General features: G+C 31.3%; 4 protein-coding genes and 1 long non-coding RNA gene across 16 annotated transcripts in view; 3 read left to right on the top strand and 2 right to left on the bottom strand.

Annotated features, from left to right (window-relative positions):
* Positions 1-4,126, bottom strand: part of LOC126915244 (uncharacterized) — a 44,128-nt gene extending 40,002 nt beyond the window's left edge. Inside the window, exon 1 of the mRNA XM_050719716.1 lies at positions 4,074-4,126. The gene's annotated coding sequence lies outside the window, so the exon portion shown is untranslated. The remainder of the gene's footprint in view (positions 1-4,073) is intronic.
* Positions 1-6,639, top strand: part of LOC126915245 (G-patch domain and KOW motifs-containing protein-like) — a 40,401-nt gene extending 33,762 nt beyond the window's left edge. For 2 of the 8 annotated variants that reach the window (XM_050719720.1, XM_050719722.1), the window contains one exon: positions 6,059-6,639. In XM_050719720.1, the coding sequence (XP_050575677.1) occupies positions 6,059-6,543 (485 nt within the window). In that variant the 3' untranslated portion in view covers positions 6,544-6,639. Of the gene's footprint in view, positions 1-5,553; positions 5,838-6,029 lie in introns of all 8 variants that reach the window. The other 6 variants (XM_050719725.1, XM_050719727.1, XM_050719721.1 and 3 more) reach the window with 5 other exon arrangements.
* LOC126915253 (integral membrane protein DGCR2/IDD-like) overlaps positions 1-22,258 on the bottom strand; it is an 83,114-nt gene that overhangs the window by 18,025 nt on the left and 42,831 nt on the right. The window contains exon 4 of one of the 5 annotated variants that reach the window (XM_050719745.1): positions 19,919-20,520. The exons of the other annotated variants lie outside the window; for them this stretch is intronic. Within the exon in view, the coding sequence (XP_050575702.1) occupies positions 20,347-20,520 (174 nt within the window). The 3' untranslated portion in view covers positions 19,919-20,346. Of the gene's footprint in view, positions 1-19,918; positions 20,521-22,258 lie in introns of those variants that run through there. 5 annotated transcript variants of the gene reach the window in all.
* LOC126915247 (katanin p60 ATPase-containing subunit A-like 2) lies at positions 11-2,248 on the top strand. Its single transcript, XM_050719733.1, has 4 exons — positions 11-1,016; positions 1,127-1,388; positions 1,717-1,885; positions 1,943-2,248. The coding sequence occupies exons 1-4, from the start codon at positions 931-933 to the stop codon at positions 2,062-2,064; spliced, it is 639 nt and encodes a 212-aa protein (XP_050575690.1). The 5' UTR covers positions 11-930; the 3' UTR covers positions 2,065-2,248.
* Positions 2,370-3,335, top strand: LOC126915258 (uncharacterized). Its single transcript, XR_007710082.1, has 2 exons — positions 2,370-2,454; positions 2,617-3,335. It is a non-coding gene; the product is annotated as an uncharacterized LOC126915258 (long non-coding RNA).

Here is a 22,258-nt window from a genome sequence, read left to right on the forward strand (position 1 = left end):
AGAGGTAAGGAATATTCTAGATTTTGCACTTTGGAACTTCCATGACAGTCATGAGTGTGTTTTGTCATTGATATGCCATATTGCGTTTTTCACAATTGTTGTTCATTTTTTGATTGATTTTATATCTATGATTTGTATTTGATTTTGTATCTATGATTTTTTCTTTCGATAATTCTTATAATTATTGTCAATAATTAATTATTTATAACCATTTACGCTGTATTATATATCATTAAGATTTATCTTTGCGCGTATCAAGATAGTAGATAACAAAATTATGTGTAGCAAATTTATTAAACTCGCAATGTAACAGAAAATTGCATGAAAATCTTTATATTATTAATAATTATTGTTAATAATAAAAAAAAATAAATGTCGCATTAGGAGGAGAGTCATACTTCGGAACGTAATCGGAACATATTGTACCTTATATGTGATTATTTGGAACGCAATGGGTGAGTACATTGCAATTTAGATATCTTCTCAGTTGCAATTTTTTTCGAATAATATCGGTGACCAATCGAAATAGAAATTAGTGCGGAAAGAGGGGAAGGAATCAAAATTTGAAAATCGACATCGATAACTCGGTTGTTATAGAATAACTCAATCGATAACGTAGATAAACTAGTTATAAATGAAAATATATTTAAATTCAAACTTTAAAAATTAGAAATTAAAAAGCAGAAGGATAGAAATAGAATAGATAGATAAATAGAAAGGATAGAAATAAAACAGTTGTCCCAATTGATGATTATCGTATAGTGTGTACTCATAGCATAAAATTTGTTCAATGAATTAAAAATTATATTTTTTAGATATGCAGACATTAGCGATGTATTAATCCTGGAAGCTCGTCTATCTCGGAAATATCGAGTCTGCGACAACGTCAATTTGGAAATTATTCTTAGAGAATATGAAAATTATTACAAGATGAAATTCCAAAAATATCCTATATTGTGCAAGAAAATAACTGAAAAGGAAATAAAGACGAGGGAAATGACAAATGCGAACAAAGTGTAAGAATTTAAATTATTTAACACTATTCAACTTTCTCAACATATTCAACGTATCTATTACAATATCATTCAATCTTCAAAGAAGTAGTAAAACGTGTCAAATCTGTTAGCAAACAAACGAGAAGTGAGTCTGTATCTGGGTCTGTGGAAGGGAGGAATGCACAACAGAAGATGAGGGGTGATGCTACGGATGATATTAATCTTGCAATAACAGTGACACCAATTTCTGCCAATGAAAACTATGGATCTTCATCACAAGAGCTATTTAACGTCTCAATGGAACAATTCAGGCAATCAAAGATATCAAAATGTGCTCGGAACCTTTATATAGACAATCCAGAATTGCAGAAGATTGCTGAAGACATTTTATCCGTAAGTTATTTTCGATTAATATACGTATTGTAAAGCTTTTTAAAAATAAAATACCTATCCTTGGATAAACAATATCCAACAAATGTATTGTTGTATATATCCACTGTATATCCAACAAATACCTTGGATAAACAATCCATTGTATATCAATATCCAACAAATGTATTGTTGTATATATCCACTGTATATCCAACAAATACCTTGGATAAACAATCCACTGTATATCAATGACACAGGGATTTCAGTAAAGCTTTAAATAATGAATTACATAACACTCAAGGAAATTAATACGGAGATTATGCACCATTTCATCTTTGTATTGTCGCAGGAAATCATACTGAAAAAATTTAATGTATATTGGGACAACATTGCAGGCCTAGAGGAATGTAAATCTGCCATTAAGGATGCCATTGTGTATCCCCTTAAATACCCTATCTTTTTTAAAGGCCCATTTGCTCCCTGTAAAAGTATTCTGCTATATGGACCACCTGGTACAGGTAAGATACTCGTATTTCTTTCATTCCCATACATGTTTACAAGCAATTATGAAATAGGGAAGACGATGTTGGCGAAGGCAGTCGCAACAGAATGCCAATGCAACTTTTTTAACATAACGGCCAGCTCATTGGTGGACAAATGGAGAGGTGATTCCGAGAAGTATATCCGTGTAAGTTGATTTCCTTTGTCTATGAAGAAGAGATTCTAGGTTTAAAAAGATTTGTTTTTATTTGTCGTCATTCATATATAAATAGAATAGTTGTTTGGAAAACGAAATGATATTACGTTCGTGATGAAACAATGAATTTAAGGAATTTTGAATATAATATTTAATAAATAATAAATACATTTGTTAAACTGAACAGGTTTTATTTGAACTTGCCTATAATAATTCGCCAACAATTATTTTTATCGACGAGATTGACTGCATAGGAACAAATAAAAGAGTAAAGTATACATTGTCTAAATTTGCAAAGACATTCAGATCAGAACTTCTTTTTAGATTGGATAGATTAGTAATTAACAGAAATTCTGATGTAGTTCTTTTGGCCGCATCTAATTGCCCTTGGTATGTATATCATTTATAGCTATTTCAATGTTTTCTAAGTAGAAAATATCTTAATATCATAATTATTCATTATCTTAATCTTAATTATTGTGTTGTTCGGAATATTCCTTCGTTATTATTAATATAACAGAACAATAATATTTATTGTAAATATATTATTAGGGATATTGATGCAGCATTACGCAGACGCCTTGAAAAGAATATATACGTATCATTACCAAACGAAGTTACTCGATTTGATATGTTCAAATTATACCTTAGCAACCGATTATTAGAGAATATGGATATTGTGAGTCACATAATAAAATCTACTGAAAAATATTCTTGTGCGGATATAAAATTGCTTTGTACGCAAGCATGGCAGCTAGAAATGAATCCAATGTTTAAAAGACTTGAAGAAAGAGAAACATCTATTACGACTTTGAAATATGAATTAAAGAATTATAAAATAATAGCAAAATTGTTAAAAAAAATGTCACCTACAGTTACGAATGTGGATAGATATGAAGAGTGGAAAAAATGTGTATGCCAAGACAAGATATTTTAAAAAATATAAATGGTTATCATATAAAAATATAAAAATATAAAAGTATAAAAATATAAAAATATAACTCTAATCAATACTAAAAAATAACGCTCTTGAATTATTTAATCTCGTGCAAAAGAATTACTATAACTTATTACGCTTTGCGCTTTCAATAGTCAATCAACAGAGTTCAGTCTAACGAAGAAGTTCCCTCCTACGCTAACGAACTGTCCTGTTTTTGCGTCCAGGCTTTCAGGACATAAATTAAAATATCGTACATAGGCACAGCGTAACAGCGGCTTAAATTTAAGTTACAATAATAATCTTAAAAAAAAAAAAAAAAAAAAAAAAAGAATGTAATAATGCATGGCTATGTCGTACCGTCGCGTATCGGTACTTTTGCCTGTATCCACCCTACAATCAGAATTCAGCGTTTATTCTGGAAAAAAATCATGTAAAAAAAAAAAAATATGTAAAAAACCTGGAATTAATAAACAAAGATTTAAAAAAATCAACAATTAAACAAGGGATTGAGATGACCAACCCCGGTCACGCTGCGAACTTCGAACGCGGAAGAGTGGAGCCGTGGCCATGATGGGTGATTCCAGGAATCGGTCGCGTATGGCAGGATCTGCCATGCTTTACCGATCCCAGCCGCGCCGATTTCCGTCAACAGGCACAGTAACGGAGATATTTGGAACAGAAGCAGCCGCATATTCGTCTATCTGAAATTAAAGAGATGATTTCATGTAGAAGATACAAATTCGTTCCCTGATATTGAAATGCCGAACACGAGGAAAATGAGACATGCAAATGACAAAGTCGATGACCAATAGGAAGATGACATAAACAATTGTAGATTCCAAGGAAAATTTTGAAAAATGATACGTGTTCTAATAATAGAATATAAATGATAAAAAGGAGAATGTAATTGCCATTCTTCTATGTATTTTAATTTATGAGACGTAACTTCTGAATGACCTGTAATAGCTTTAAATACATTTACTCGAACTGGCCAAGCATAGAAAAAGGAGGCTTAAAAGAGAAAAAAAGGGAATAGATGAAATCGTAAATTATCAGTCTAAATGATAATGTGAAACCATGAAAGCACCACTATGAATATAAAATGATCCGCACTACTATCTACTTCATAGTATACTCTATACGTTTAAAATGCTTCATTAGAAGCTTAAATCTATCAAAATACAGCTCCTAGGGAAATGTAAACTTTCACATGAACACATAATATCTATTTTCTGATTGAAACGTATAGGCAGATATATACTAGCATAAACCACCTTCGGCATTTGGCTGCATGGTGCAGCACTACTCTCTCTGGGATATCCTAGCCATTTTCGGCATTTGGCCGTATGGTGTAGCACTAGCTCTGTAACATAGAAAACCATAGGCGTCAGTTCTTGTTATTTCCTCTCTGATATATGTTTACTTTAATGTCACTTATTCAGGCGCTTGATATATTGTCGGAATGAAATTTTAGTAATGTGCAAGTAATTTTGAGTAGATTAATAAAGTATAATAAGATATTAGATTCATGTATGTACATTACATATTAACGAAATTGAAACTATGTTTTCAAGTGACATCAATCTTTATGTCTAGTATATACATGTGTATTGATCTATAAGTCAGTGTTAAAATAACAAATAAATGGCAGAAGAAGGAAAGAAGATTTCCTTCGGTTTTGCGAAATCTATTAAGAAACCTGTGTTAAAAAATGCTATTCCACAAGAAAAAAAGAAAGTTGATTACATTGAATGCCTTGATGAGAAAGGTATTAAAGTAATAGGGCGAGTTCAAAAAGTAAAATTTTTAATCAAGAAACATATAACTTCAACCTATCCTATAAAAATCACCAATAGCGGAATATATATATTTGAAAACAATTTTTTTATTTCAGTGAGGAAGAAAAAAAAGATGAACCTCTAATTATTCCATTACTAGGTTCAAAAACCTGGCATGATAGAATTGTTAATAAAATAGATGCAAACATTTTCCTTCCGAAGGCAGATAAGGAAAAGGTAGGAGACGCTAGTGTTAACGAGGCAAAATCAAAGCTATCTAATGGAAAAACATCGCCAATAATATCAATAAAGAAAGAGCCAGTTGAAGATAGTGAAAATAAAGTTGTTACTTTAGAAGAGCAAGCGACAAAGGAAATCATTGAGGAACTTAAGTCAAAGAATAAATATGAAACTAAAACAAATGATTTAACTTTACCTTTAGTAGAAGATGAATCATTAAGAGGCAAAGAACAGGTACGTTATCAACATATTGATGTGCGATGCACAGATGTATTACATTTGCATATTATAAATATCGTTTTGTATTTTTCAGTCTATGTTAGAAGATTATGAAAAAATTCCTATTGATGCTTTTGGTGTAGCAATGTTACGGGGAATGGGATGGCAACCAGGAAAGGGAATTGGTTGAAATGAAAAGTATGAATTTTACTCTGGATTAAATTAATTGTATGTATTTAATACATCACTTATTGGAAAGTAAACAGAGAACATCATTTTTTATTTCACAATCGTTCATTCTAAATGTTACAGATTAGTAGCAGCTGTCATACCAGAATTACGACCAAAAGTAGCATCGCAGAAGAAAAATACAGATTCCAAAAAAGAAGAGGAAGAAGTTAAAATCGAGAAAGGAACACTTGTGAAAATTATAGCTGGAAAACAAAGTAATAATTATAGTCAAATAGAAGGATTCGATGATGATGCTGGAAGGCTCATAATAAAACTAGCTCTTGGTGGAAATATAATATCTGTAAATGAATTTATGGTACAGCCAGTGACTAAATCAGAATATTCTAAGAACTCAAAAGTTCAAAGTTAATATGAAGTGTTAGTTTTTCATTAAGGGACTTTTAAGAAAATAAATTTGAATTGACATATACGTATAAAGACATAATCGGACATGTAGAAAAACTAATTCAAGAGTACCTGTAAGTGTGTTGTTGCATGCAATTTTTTAAAGGTCCCTTCTATTTTTATACAAAATATGATAAATGTAGAGGTTTTAGCTCTCAGTATTTTATGGGGTTAATTTCAGATACAAAAAAGTATGAGGAATATAAGGACAAGGAATCCAAGGGACTCGAGCAAAAGATGGATAGAAAAAGATCAATGTCCCCTGACCCCGAAGACGGTGAAGATGGTGACAAAAGTAGTAATAAAAGAAAGAAAATCGGAAGTACGATGCACAATAAGAACAAGTATGATAAAGTGGGGGATAAAAAATCAGAAAGACGAAAAAGGCGCTCCGAATCTAATGATGACAGCGATAGTGATTCTGAAAAGAAGAGACGGAGAGAAAGAAGTAACTCTAATAGGAATGATTCTTATAAATTAAAAAGATTGAAAAAGTCAAAGAAACATAAGAAGCACGATTGTTCATCTGAAAGATCAAGTAAAAAACATAAAAAGAAAGACAAAGAAAGAGAAAACGTTAGAGATAAGAAACCCAGAGATTACGCAGACAGAAAGAAACACAAAAGACGAGAAAGATCAAGATCTCGATCATTTAGTAGGCAGTAATATTTTCCAGGAACGTATTCGGTCATTTTACTTTCAAGATAAATTGTACAATTTTATTTATACAGATTTTATAATAAAGTGTATTTTTACAAAATATTATATTTCTTTTCTTACCCTTAACTGAAAATTACATTTAATTATAATATGTAATAATGTTTACAATTACATCAAAGTTAATGTCCTAAACTTTATCAATAATTATTAAAAATCCCCGCGTATTGTTTACGTAATGTTGATATCGAGTAGTAACATACATAACCTCAAAGAACATTATGATACTTACGAACATCGCTAAACAAGTAGTGCGAACGATGTCGAGTAAGTATTCACTATGTATAAAGTATTTATAGGTAAAAAGTATGGGAAATATATAACCGAGTGTATTTAACTTTTCCAACATTTTAGCATTTCGCTTGGCGTTGGTACAACTTCAAGTAAATGAAGTAAAAAGCAAAAATGTAGAGCGGGCAGTTTCCTACATTTCCAGCGCGAAAGAGCATAATACTGATATTATCGCTCTTCCTGAATGCTTTAATTCACCATATGGAATACGTAATAATTTGTTTCTTTTTCTAATAATTTATTATATGTATAACAACTATATAGAAAAAAGTAAAAGTAGACAAATTACCTTATCGTTTATACTTCCATAAAGATTGTGAATTGACTCGAGAATATAGAATTTCCCCACTTTTATGATTATCGTGATTTTTGTATAAATATATTTTTTAAGATACTAATAATTAGGTATTTATAAACTAGTATTATCAATTATTTTGTATTTATAATTCCACCTATAGTAGTTAAAAATTAAAGTTAGTTAAAATCTAACTTTATGTTTCAAAAAGTACTAGCAAAGTCGTTAAGTAACAAGTCACTGGTACTAACCCAAATTAAAGTTAGTTAAAATCTAACTTTATGTTTCAAAAAGTACTAGCAAAGTCGTTAAGTAACAAGTCACTGGTACTAACCCAAATAGCATGATTGTAATTAAACAAACATTTCTAAATATTCATTTTTCATCTTGAACCTGTAGAAACAATTTATTATATGTACTATTATCTAAGTAATTATATATTTAAGTAAATCGAAATATAAAATTTAGTTATTTTAATAATTTAAAAAATAAAAAATTGACAAGCATTTCAACCTAATTTATAGTTGGAACAAAGGACAGTTATTTTTCATTAATTGAAATATTGCAATGCAGAATAGTTTCCAAAATACGCCGAGAGTATTCCTGATGGTGAAACGAGCGTTGCTTTATCGAAGACAGCTAAGGAAAACAGCATTTATGTAGTTGGTGGTACGATACCTGAAATAGAGGGCGATAAATTGTACAATACCTGCTGTACTATTTGGGGTCCCGATGGAACTTTGATAGCAAAACACCGGAAGGTAAATAATATACCTCCATGTGGCTTTGAAATTGAAAATATCGGGGTGGAGAAAGTGACTCTATCTAGGAATAATTTAGGAATATACATATGTACATACGTGTACTATAACCAATTCTATAATTTAAAAAATATGTTATAGGTTTATAAAATACGGTTTGATACGAGAAACATACATTTTTGTCGTAATATAATATATAAGTTTTTGTACAATATATTTGTTTTGTAATATAAATTTTTCACATACGAAAAAACTTATTTTTTCTTAAAAAATATTCCTTCTCAAATATTATTAAATGATAAAACTTTTTAATAAAAGAAAGTGATAAAAACGCTGTCAGTTATTAAATAAAAAACAATTAAAGTTTAAAAGTTCGTAACATTGATGTTAAATTACAAAAGTTACAGCAATAGAGTTAGCAACTATATTTTTATGTTATTAGATACATCTATTCGACATCGACATTCCCAACAAGATTACTTTCCGAGAGAGTGATTCACTCAGTCCTGGTGATTCCCTAACAATGTTTGATGTGAAGGGCTGGAAAATAGGTATTGGCATTTGCTATGATATCAGATTCGAGGAAATGGCACGCATTTATCGGAACAAAGGTACAGTAGCTTAATCGAACAATACTTAACTAGCAGGAAAGTAACTATCTTTCTTAAATATATTCTATATAAAATATAATCAATATAATCTGTAACTCTGTATAAAAAGGAGCTTAATTTAAAAAACCAGTATATTCGCTGAAAATGAAATAAATAAAAGAATTAGAAGCACGACAAGAGGACTGTTCTCGCATATTCATAAATTATGGAATGTGGACTGTGCACCTACAAAGTTAACTAAGATTCAGTGGTCTCATATTTCCCGTTTCTCTGTGTTAGGTTGCCAAATGCTGATATATCCGGCGGCATTCAATATGACCACTGGACCACTGCACTGGTCATTACTTCAGCGTTCCAGAGCGAATGACAATCAATTATACGTCGCCTGTATATCACCGGCTCGTGTTCCTTCAGCAAGTTATGTCGCATGGGGACATACACAGTTGACAAATCCCTGGGAGAAAATCCTTTATGATTTGGAAACTCGGGAAAATATGATGGTCACCGATATCGGTAATTTCCAGCTTAACATTAAAAGCGAGAAATCCATGATGTAATTAACTTTTAGTCTCGTTGGTTTATCGTTTTTCTTTTCTCTCAGATTTGAAAGTTGTTGAGGAAGTAAGGGCTCAGATACCTACATTTTCTCAAAGACGTACGGATTTGTACGACACTGTCTATAAAAAGGAGTAACTCTACACTGAAACAGAAAATGTTTTCTTATAATATTTCTACTACAATATCGTTTTTTTTTTTTTTTTTTTTTTTTATGAATTATTACTAATTACTTATCATTTGTACTAAATGAATAACTCAATTAAGAAAACCAAAATGTTATAAATGATAATCTGTATATCTTGTGTATCAATATGTAACTGGATATTGTAATAATATTGGAATGTCTTTGATCAGGGATATGATAAAGAACACGCGAAGACTACATTCTTTTGAACATCTTTAATATCCATCATTTATAACATTAAACATCTTTTTAAATATTTAGATAGATTAATACGTAACTCTTTATATATATAAACATTAATTTGCAGTTACAAGCTTAGAGAAATTGGTCGATTAATATTTATAGATCGGCTGTCTTGATGAAAGGCTTAAAGAAAGCAAAAACATAACAATGTCGCAAATATAATTTATAGTTTAACTTCTTTCTTGTATCTGTCTGCCTTTCACGATGTTTTACCAATTACAATAAGTAATTTCGACTTCTTTGCGCTCCGTTTTAACGCATTCGAGACGGAAAGAAATTCATATCAATCAGTAGGCATAATATATATATAACTGTACATAATACATTATAGTATAACATAGTATATAATTTTATATTTTAAAAACATGAGGCATAAAATTTAAGATTGTCATCGATTTAAAATTAAAATATGAAAAGGATATTCCAGAGAGAGAAAAGCACAGTATCATTCTAACAAAACATTCAGATCGTACTGACACCCAGGAATCGTATTACAATAAAATCTCGGTCTCGAATGAATTAACATGAACGATTAACATGAAACACACTTGCGGCTTAAACACCTTCGATATCGAGGAAATTCAAACTTTACAAATAAAAGCAGCCTGTTCCTCTTTCCACCACAGACTCTCATACCATATCCGCTCTTATCCAGGCTTTTACTTGAAATCTCTGTCTATTTACAATTTAAATTTACCCGGACCACTCGTTGAATCGGCAGCCCTTTATAAATATATAATGAACCCAGAACATATACCTGTGCCCCTAGCTGGTATCAGCTCTAGTAACGTTCATACCGGAACTTTCATACGACGCCAATTTGTCACGCGTGAACATCGATTCTTTCAGGGGTCACGGCTTTATGGGATTATATCCTTTAAAGTAATTAAAGTGATACTAATGATACAGAATTTTTTACAAATATTTAATATGTCCATAAAATAGGAAGTTTCGTGCTCTCTTATTTTATATTAATTATAAATTAATAAGTTTTACATTTGTTATCTATAGATTTAATAAATTATTAAAATTCCATGAAGACATATTCTGGAACACATTAGAAGATTTTGCTGTAATTTACAACAGATGCTCCGAGTACGAACAGGCAGTAGACGAACAAATAGAAATTCAGGCTATTGTGGTAGTATAGCTCACGTGGGATTTTAAGCTCGAATTGGACTTAAACGTTACGATCGTCGTGAATAATTACGATATATATCCTGTACGACGAGCAGAGAATCTTAAATTATTAACGGCAATTCCTTTGTGCAAAGTGCAATTTTATTAACGGCCTGTAACGAATGAACGGCTCGTTTTGAATAAAGTTTACATTTAGAAAGTAAACACAGAAACACATTTTAAGAAACTAAGATATCGAGTTCTACTTGTAAACATCAAGTGCTCTTCGTTTGAGAAGATTACGAGTCTCTTCTTCGATAACGACATTAATTAAGAAGTTTCGATACCGTTTATGACATTAAGATCTCATTAGTAAAGTTATATCATTAAAATCCTACTGTTCCTAGAGAATATATATAGTTAAAACTTCCAGAGGATCAACAGGTAAAGATATTGTTGATAAAAGCATTGTTAGTGACAACTGACTGTAATCGATATCTGCTGGGTGAAGTTGTGTGTTCTGAGAATCTGTGTTAATGCAAGGATTCTGTTACAAATCATCGACTAAAGAGCCACCGGGCACGTCCGACCGATCGATCGATACCACGAACCTTGAATGAATTAACGCTCAAGGTGGAACGGATTTAATAGATCGGGTGTTAGTGTAATTTGACACTTTGTTTACACTTGCTTTATGCAAACAAAGTTTGTTGATGTTCCGAACTCGATGGTTATAAGATCTTATTGAAACTCCAGTATTTCACCCGCACGGTACGACACTTTGTTGATGATTGTCCTTGTATGTTGTTGATACTCCCCATCAGCCGTTAAATTTTGTTCGTCTATCGTACTTTTCTAGTCAGAGGTTTTCCCTGATGTTTTTCCCTACTGTCTAAGTCATCAGGTTTGCAGCTCGGGGAGGACAGATAATTCGGAATTTCCCAAAGGAAGGAGAGGTGTCGTCCGAGCCATAAAGGGACGGTCACTCAAAATGCCGAATAGATTCATTTAAATAATTATGAGAAACAAGTAAGTTTTGTAACCACAAGTTTTCAAATGTTATAGTTTGAATCTGTTCTTATAATTTTAAAAAGACCTTACAGCCAGGATCTCTAAAGAATTCGATGAAAATTCTCATGAGACATCAATTGAAACAATTAAACGCAACAGAGAATGGGTATAATCATATAATTCCTCCCCATTTCAAAATTCATTCATATACATCGATGTTTCTTTTCATATTTGTTTTATGTGTGAAGAATACGTATTTATTGGCATCAAAATATTTTCCGTTTCAATTCCTGGTCATTTTAGATCGAAACTTCCAAATATCGTTGATTAAAAATTTTTTAATTTTTAAAATGAAAGGCACTAATTAGAGGACAAAAAGTTGTTTCAATTATTTGAACATTCTGCTTCATTCCTACAATAACATATTTTATTTTAAATGAAAACAAGAAACAATACTATTGTGTATAAGTTTAACGGAGTGACACAGGTGATTTGTAGCTAACACTGTAGCTAACATAGTTTCTGCAATATACCCTCTAATCGAGTAGAAACAAGGGGATTTTAGAAATTTCTATTAACCGACAGTATTGTCAACAAGTTTTAACAATGACTGAAGGTTGCAAAATTAAATATAAAATGATTTATTAATAGCATATGCAGTGTTAAATTTGTAAATAAGCAGTTTATCTTTTAAGAATAACAAAGACACCAGAAAATAAAGATAATATTCTAATTATATTGCAAACTAACGAATAATGTAAAGAATTTATTTTTGTTATCTATATCACAGATTTTAGGTAAAATATTAATTTACTTATTACTAGGAGATTGAATTTGAAATATAATTATAATTTATAAGGGACACCTTTAAACTAGCAGATATTTGGTAGCAGTTCTCTAGCCTTTGTACAATATAACACAGTTCGGTTTAATTGAGTTTAATCCCTTTGACCAGCCAGTTTCCAATTTCATTAATGGCATAATCTCCTGACAATTTCATACCCTTCAAAAGAAACACGATTTTCTATTATTGTTTTACAATCGCGGAATATGATCAGTGTTTCAATTAAGCTCCACTGTTCTAATTTCCCGTCTACGCACGATGTGGGTACACCGTTTTTTTGTTGTTTTTAGATACAAGTGACGAGAAATTATGAAATGATATTTTAAATTTAAACTGATTTCATTCATCGATTTATTGTAGCGACAATGGTAACTTGTTTAAATAAAGATTTTATAAATAAAATATTTAAGGTCTAAAATAATAAATTGACACATGTGAAAACATTAAAGCTGTTATCCTTATTCATGGTCTTGTTGCAACGTGTTTAACGAGCGTAACGTAGGCGTGAAAACGAAAACGTTGAGACTCTTGTGGCGTAAAAAGACTGAATTCCTCATAAAAATACAAGAAACGAATACAAGAAACGTGCACATGGTTTATTCTCGACCTTGGATACGTAAAACCAAAAAAAAAAAAAAAAAAAAAAAAAAGAAAAAGAAAGAAAAAAAAAAGAAAAAAAAAGAAAAAAGAAAAAAGAAAAAGAAAAAGGAACAAAAATTTTTATTGGTTTATTAACGAAACCCATTGTATCATTTTTACTACTCTATATAAAACGTAGAATCATATACTGACGAATGTTATTTCGAATTTCTAACTTCAGAACGATAATTACATATTTGTAATTACCAATACGTGGTAGTAGCATTAAAAATACGGAATATTCAACGAGATGAAATATAGGTAAGGTATTTAAAAGAAAAAAGATTGAAACGTTCGATGTAAAACGATGAAATTAAATGATTGGATTTGAAAACTTGATTCGGTTTAATAAGTCGATGAAAAAAGTATTCATCCTATGAAAAAAGAATTCATGTTCCTGTCGATATATCAACGACGCGCGCCGTTACTTCCGACTGCTCTGCAATTCAAATGCAGTACTCGAATATACATGGCGAAAGAAATGGAAATTGAGCAATTTAAGGGAACGAATTACTCTCGCGTCCGCGTAACTTCAAAATGTTTCACGTGTCCGTGTTTGCGAAACGAAATTCGTCGTTGTCCAATTAACACGCTTGCAGATGCTACATTCACTTTGTTGCATATAGGGCTTAAATATATGAACAAATAGAACGGAGCAACTGTCATTAGCGTAATTTTAACGCGTTAAAATAAATTAATACATAATTTCGTCATTTACGTTTATTACGTTGGTCTACGTTTTTTCATCTACGTCATCTACGGCATCTACGCGAATCTTATTAATTACGTCTTTGGCAGTGTTCGTTGCTATAAATGAAACTTAATAGTTGTTGAAACCGCTCGAAAGTCGTGTTCCTAAATCATTCCCTCGTCTCGTATCGTGTTCATCAAATGGAAAAGGAGATTGTGTTTTAATGAAATCGCTTGTTACTATCAATCTAGCTGTGTCACTCGCATAGGAGAAGAAAGTGAGGAAGGAGAAAAAAATTAAGGTAAGGTCATCAATGAGCAAAATGTTTAATGTAATTAAAATTGTAATTAAAATTGAGTCCGCTGCAACCCTCATGACATTTAAAATTCCATACGTATATTGTTATACGTAACATTGCCATATTAAATATATTCGATCAAACAGGTATGTTCAATAAACATTCGATCTCGTTCCCTGAAAGCTGTTCCTGGATATCTGGTTGGATACTTTGCGCACGGAAATACAGAGTGTCAACAGTAACAAACCCTCTATGTAGTGTTTTTGCTTTGCTCTTTTGAACAGGTAGATAACATTTTGCTTCGAAAAACGGATATATATTCCACGGATATGCACATACAGAGTATGTGTATAGATATACACATTGATATACACCTTTGTACAAAGTGTCAAAAAAGTATTTATCGCGGTTTTTTTTCAAGCCATTCTACACCTTCGATTTGATGAAAATTGGTTAAATAAGTGTAGCGCAAAATTGATCTTGACCACAATTTTCAGTGTCAAATTGTTTTTCTATTGCATCATATAGTGCTCATTAGAAAGGAGAGTTCCGTTCTTTTAGCAAAAATGTTTGAAATTTCATTAATACTTAGACTGATTAGATCTTATTCATATTTTAAGGTCAAATATGGAATACAATAACATCAATACTAATATCTACTTTTTTGTGCGAATTACTTTATATTTCAATCTTCCTTGATATGCAGTGACAAGCAAAAGTGTAAACACAGCCCGTTGATTTTACGTAAAAAGCGAATGTCGAAGGTATAATGAGAAAAGAGCATTATTATTTGAAGAGCATTCCACAAAATAATTTACCTAAATAGTAGTTAATTCTATTGGATATAATAAACGTGAAGTAGTACTAGTGGACGAAATACTATGTTGAAACCTTGATTCGACGAGTATAATTAATGTGCAAAACTGTAAACATGGTTTGAGATGTCCATTTTTGTAAAATGTTTTGTACATTATTAATGTTAATGAAAATTAACTATTACATTTCGTTAATAATAACTTGTAGTTATTGTAGTACTGTTACCTAATCTTTACCGATCACTTGAAAAATTAGTCTTTTACATTTATGTGTTTACTTTTTTCGCTCGTCACTGTACATGTTTAAGTCAGATATGAAATATCTGGCGTATTCCAGCGGCTTTCATTAAATCTAAGATGTTGATATCCTTAATATTGAGAATGTTGTTAGTAAAGTAACTATTTCTATCCAAAAACAAGATATCTTTGAGACAACGTGAATTTTCGTTCCAATTTTCTTAACTTACAAGTATAAAATTTTCATCGCATGATACAATCTATCCTACAAAGTTCTGGCACACGACGAAGCTGAGAACATAGATCTTCTTCAAATATTATTTTTCTCACTGCTTCGTGTGGAATTTCTACTCGACGAGATGTTATTAAACGCTCAAAAGCTTATTATTAAACGATAACATACTTTTTCCTACATGAATGAACATGAAAGACGTCGAGTGAGGAATTAGAACAATTGTGGATGGTTGGAAACTATTATGCTGCGGTCTACCATTCGTTTTTGCCTATATATACCACGGAACAAAGGATAATTTTCACCGAATTCATGCAGAGCAGATTTTCTAAGTTTTACTGTATATGATTACACCAATTATATTATATTATGTTATTACGATGTTATCTAATTAATTGTTGTCTATTTGTTTTGATACTTATATTAACCATTATTTATAACATAATATACTAGATACAATTAGTATACACAATTAGTATAAGGATTAGTATAAGAAATTTTAAACAGCTTTTTTCAAAAGAACGAATCATTTACGATCCAGGGGTTTTCTGGAAGAAGAGAAACTTTCGTTTCTCGTGATGAGTACTTTATGATGCAATAAAAAATTTTGTCTGAAAATTATACTCAAGATCAATTTCATGATCCATTTTCTCTAACAGATCTCCATCTTCCACAGCTATAACAAATAATTTTTTGACACTCTATACATTTAACATCGATTATAATTCTGATAATTGAAACACCGAACATCAATGTGTTTATTCACTACGCCAACACAGATAACAATTAACATTGATATATAATATATATTTGACGATATATATGTGAAAGAATAGAAATTTCATTTAATCGACTATATGACCATACTCGGTTAAGTACCAACAACGACTATCTATCAACCTTATCTTACTTCCTCAAAGATATAGAAAGACTTAAAAAATTTCAGCCATGTGATTTGGTCCTTTAAAATTTAGAAGTAATATAACGATAAAATACCATCAAAACCTTTAAATTTCCAATATTCAAGAGAAACTTGAAATCTCGTTTATTTACTCAGCAACAAAATCTTATTTACCTTCAGAGAACCTATACAATTTTTGCACAGCTCGATATCTCTCCTTTAAACAAAACATCAAAGTATGTTGTTCCTAACTTCAAAGGGTTCAACTCAATTTTTTGATCAATTTCTCTCGTCCTATACGCTCGTTTCAAAGCTTATAATACCATCTACACCTTTGCCTTGTGTTCCATCCATGGTTCCTATGCATGCAATTTTATTATTATCGTTCCAAAGGATCTTCGCATTTCTGTTTCGCTCGTGATAGGTATTCACATCTGTTTTACCGTGCTGTTTCATCTTCTGCGAACGATATGGTCGGAAATGATATGACGTTGAATACGCACAGGTCGTTAAACGAGAATTAATTCAAGATAGATTCAAACGGAGTTAATTAAGTGATCCCAATTCCACAGCCTTGGGGGCTGAACGCGTTTTCCTTCCGAACGGTTCGCTCGTGTCGAGCGATGCAAATTTCAGCAAGTGTTTCACCAGCACGTGTTTACTATTAAATTTATTTATTTCTTTTTTTCTTTTTTTTTTGATTTTTTTTTTTTTTTTTTTTTTTTTTTGGCTCGGTTACCTTCAAAGTATATTTGCGTATTTCTTGAGCGATTTTTAAGGTATTATTTCTTATATTATTGGAAACAGTAATAATTTTTAGATTAGTAACAAAAGGTACATTTAAATTTTATACAAATTTTAAGGAAATTGGCATAGAGAAATACCAAATTACTGACATTCCTTGTAGTATGTTATTTTAATTTTACGTAATAAAATAAGGTGTTTCAATTTGAATTCATTAAATGCTGTCTTAAATATTCAATTTGAGAATTCTTTGGAGAAAGTCGAAAAAGATTTAGAACTATTCCCTAATCGATAAATAAACGCTTCAAGAATTGAGAACCACTGACTCAGGGGAACTCAGTTAATCGAGTAATACGAATAGTTCCGTGATACTGCAGAAGCCATTTACTACGTTCGCCTAACATGATTTTATCGATAAAAGAGAGATCACTACTTCTTCCCTATACTTGATACGTAAAAATAAAAATCTTAAAAAAAAGAAAAAAAAGAAAAAAACTCGTTGCCGAACATTTATTTTCGTTCTTTCTGATACAAAAAGACCATTTTTGTAGTCAGAAACTTAACCGAGCAGCTTTCTCAACACACCGAAATTCGAACATTTATTACACACTTCTTATTCGGAGACAATGAGAGGAAAAAGATTATAAGATTCTATGGAAATATTATGTTAGAAGAAAGCTGTCAGTACCTAATAGGGTGGTCCTTCTATAGTACACACGTATACCTATAATAGCACAATAATAGATTACAACGACTACAACATTTATACGTATTTATCCGATAGTTTTTAATAAACTATGAGTTCCATTTAGTCACATTTAACAATCTAACAATATAGTCCCCCCATATCTAATTTATTCCTTAACTCATAAAATACGTGCTTTAGCATATAAACAAAGCATAGTATAGTGAATGTTACAACTAAAAGAAGATAAAAGAACATACTTTTTGCTTCAAATAATTAAGATAAAATTTAGATACGGAGCTTTCAGCTTATGAAAGTCGAAGAGAAGATATATATTCCATTTGGTCATATTCTATTTAAATTCGTAACTACTCGTTCCATTTACATATTAACAAAACATTTTTATCGACAAGCTACCTAACAGAAAGACCTTTTTGTCACTCTAAATTGCCTCAAAAGAAAATCCCTTGTCAAACATACCATGTTTCTCGTACGAAAATCCAAAAAGGATTTTCCAAAAAGATATATTCAGTGAACCATGGTTCGTGACTGGTGAGCTTGAAAAGAGATGAAGCGTTGAAGCGTCAAAGTTGATATTCCACCAAGCTCTCGACCCTTCTATCTCAATAATCCTGATCAAAATTCGAATGAACTACCCAACGAAACGATCACCGTTTTCTATAGAATCTCTTTAAGCATTCTTCATTAAGGAATCGTCAGATTTTACCCCATTACGTTCTTCCATCACAATCTTCGTAATGACGAAGAAAAATATAAAAGCTTTTAAAACCCGACAGCGCTGTCATTTTCTAAAAACGTCGTCTTTATACTCCTGATGACCACGAGCACATCCGACTACCAAATATAAAATGCATTGTGAGTGTGTCATCAGCATAATTTTCGTGAAAAGAGCAATTTTTCTTGATAACTATAATTTGTAACATAGATTAAAATCGCTGATTTGATCCCTCTGATATTGTTGTCTTATGAGAGTTTCGCCTGGTCTTAATTGGTTCTGTTGATTCTTATCGTTGTGAAAAGTCGATTCGCTATACATCTTTTGTATAGAGAACTATTATGTGATGTAAGAGTGTAATGTTGTAATATTTGTGATCCTTACTTTATTAATTTTGTCACTGAGCCGTTCTTTGGTTCGTTGAGCAGTTCATGTTCCCTACTTGTTTCGCTTGGTACTTTCATAATTTTCGCAATTACAATAAAAGATTTAATTTCTAATAAGTTAAAGATTTGATCCCTTGCTTTATGATGTACGAGAACCTTTGAACTAACAACTTTGAAGTGACAACTGAACGAGAAATGACAAGCTTTCATTTCAATCTATATTTAAGATATTTAATATTTAATCGGTTTTCGTGACACCGAATAAATAATAAATAATAAATTTGAAGGGAAAAAACAAGAGATTAAGAAAAAATTCTAAAAGAGACACAAATCAGTAGTATTATTTTATATTACTTTGCGAATTACTTTTCAAGCATAAAAATAGTTTGACGGTCACTTGTAGTTCCTTCCTTGCCATTTCATTTATTAAATTCGTTTAATTTCGTAAAGAAAATAGCCACTCGTGGCGAGTTTCGTGTCTAAAATAGAATTTTGTCATACAGGCTGGTTGGTAATTGATAGTACAAGCGGAAAATTGGTGATTCTACTCGAAAAAAGAAGTCGAAAATATAGAATAAAAATTTTTCGTTCGAGACTTTATTTTCGAGAAAATCGACTTTGAATTTTTGATCGGTATGCGTGCAACGCGTGCAACGCGTGCAACATATTGGAAGGGTTTATCAACATAACGTCAATCGAAACAAACAATCTACAATAAAATCCGTTATAACGAAACGTGATAAAGTGCACGCGTACCGAGCGAAAATTCAAAGTCGATTTTCTCGAAAACAAATGAAAAATTTGTATATTTTCGACTTCTTTTTTTTACCAGTTACCAACCACCCTGTATATCCAACAGCTCACTTTTTCTTTGTAAATATTATTAATAATTTTATCAATTTTTTATATTTCCATACTTCATACAAGTGACAATAAATCATAAAAGTTTCATAGAAATCATAAAGATTAGGGGATAAGTATACCACTATATTTTCATATATGTATATGTATATATATTCCAAAATTACATGATAGAATATGAATAATATTGAACAAAATATAATCAACTACAGTACCATGGAAATACAACAGATTACAATTTTCTACCTGTCACCGATTCATCGTCATCTCCTTTCATTCTTTTGACATATGTAAAAACAAATTAACCCGTCTGATATAACCATACCTCGCTCTTTGAATACAAAAATCTATTCAAATGAAATAAAGGGGAAGAAAATAAGAATAAATATAATTACTCAGGTATAATCTTCTCGAGGTATAATTATTCAGTTACAAATGATTCTTCGTTAACACACTACATACATACACTACTTCTTTTACACTACTTTTTACTACTTCGTTAACACACTACATACATACACTACTTCTTTTCCCGATGGCTGAAGCTAATCGTCGATGTTTATAAGGTACGAATTTTGTCAACGGCGCCATCGGAATTTTTATTGAGAAATTAAAATATTACAATTACTATCACTAAGCCCAGCATCCACAATACACTATGTTTTTCAAGTCTAGCTGAACCATTGACAATGACCACATCAGATCCCGACCAATACCCATTGTCAACCTCATCCAGGCATTGGAACTCGCAACAGCGGCGTCCAATGCGGAATTTCTTGCAGCTCTGTAATAAAAAGAAATCGATTAATTGTACGGATCAATCGTCACTAGACTACTCGAAAATCCAGGTCATTCAAAGAATGAAAGAAAAAAGAATTGCTCCAATTCAACCATTGCTTTTGCAAAACTAGTATTTGAGAACCATTGGTCAAATATATTATAACACTAAACGTACATTTCGGGAAGAATAATTTGTGCTATGAAACAAAATTTCATCAGCAGTTTCAACTTAAATATAGATCCGACGATTATTTACGAACAAATAGTATAAATCTTTTAGCAATATGAAATTCGCAATATTTATTCAAATATTTATATTTATAGTACGCCATTAGCAAAGAAGACATGTTTGCGTGCGTTATCGATTTTACGCTTTTGCCACGCAAACATGGAAATTGCGATTCAAAATTGAATTTGCACTGAAAACGGTTGACGTTACGACACCAATAACATATTTCAAAAACATTGATGATATCATACGGAATCAGAGAGATTCTATGAGAAGTTAAACGCATAATCATCCTATTGTAAATAACAGGAACAGAAAGTACACAAGGAATAATACAGAATCATCCTATCCTATTCTACAGGATTGCTTTGATTCGAGCTCAAACATAGGCAAATCTGAAAGAATTTTTCGCAGAATTTCCTTCCCCTTTGAATTGGGTTTTATACAGAACGACTTTAACCTTTTCAAGGAAATACCTATAGAGTGTGACGATCTATGATTTTAAATAGAGAGGTATATCTGAAAAGAGGTGGATGTAAAACGTAGCATATAAAACGTAGATCAAATCTTTATTCAAGGATTTTTTCTCTTCGCAGAGAATCAGGTTTTCAAGAACGATCGAATATGTATGCACTCGATTTACACGTGAAGTTGTCATTAAAAATATTGTTGCGTTTAAAAAGATAAATATTGATTTAAATTTAACGAAATTGTTAGTCCAATTGTTTTAAGCTTAAACATATGTAGGTGTCACATTTATATATTGAAAATCTGGGTGCGGCATTAATTAACAAATCTAGTCACGCGCACACGTACTTTAAAACCATGCTTGAAAATCGATATTCCCTGAAACAATGCATCGTTCTGCGCTTCCAATCTATTTTCGCACGAAGAATCAGTCCATTCATCGTTGTCGTCACCATCGCTACTGTAATCTATATTACTCGAATAAATACTATATCTTGATTGGAAAATCGCATATTTTAACGAACTTTCTGTGTGTGCTTTTTTTTTTTTTTTTTTTTATGATTTTAATTGGCAATTTCCGAAATTGAACTATAGCTTGAGAATAAACCGATAATATTTGAGAGTATATATACATACATACATCATGTTTTTGATGGGTTTTGTAGTAAAATAATTGTAGAAAAAGCAAACTTTACAGCAAACAAAAGAAAAAATTACCATATTCGAGTAATAAATTATAGAAAATTACCAATGTAAATTAAAACTTAAAAAGAAGAATCTATTACACGTAATAAAGAGAAGGACTTGTTCACGAACGGCAATTCAACAAATACAGTCGTTGCAGAAACATAGTTTTACAAGGGAGAAGAATCTCTCTAGGAACTCGACGATGTCACGTCAAGCGAAAATTCAATAAACTGATTACTAACCGTATTACCAGCGGCAATCGTGTTACGGCAATTCGTAAATAAGTTAGTCGTCTATTTGGAGAAACGTCGCTGGCAATATCGTCACATTTTAATTACGTCAGCGCTATCAATTGGTC

This window comes from Bombus affinis, chromosome 4 (assembly GCF_024516045.1).
Source record: "Bombus affinis isolate iyBomAffi1 chromosome 4, iyBomAffi1.2, whole genome shotgun sequence".
NCBI lineage: Eukaryota > Metazoa > Arthropoda > Insecta > Hymenoptera > Apidae > Bombus > Bombus affinis.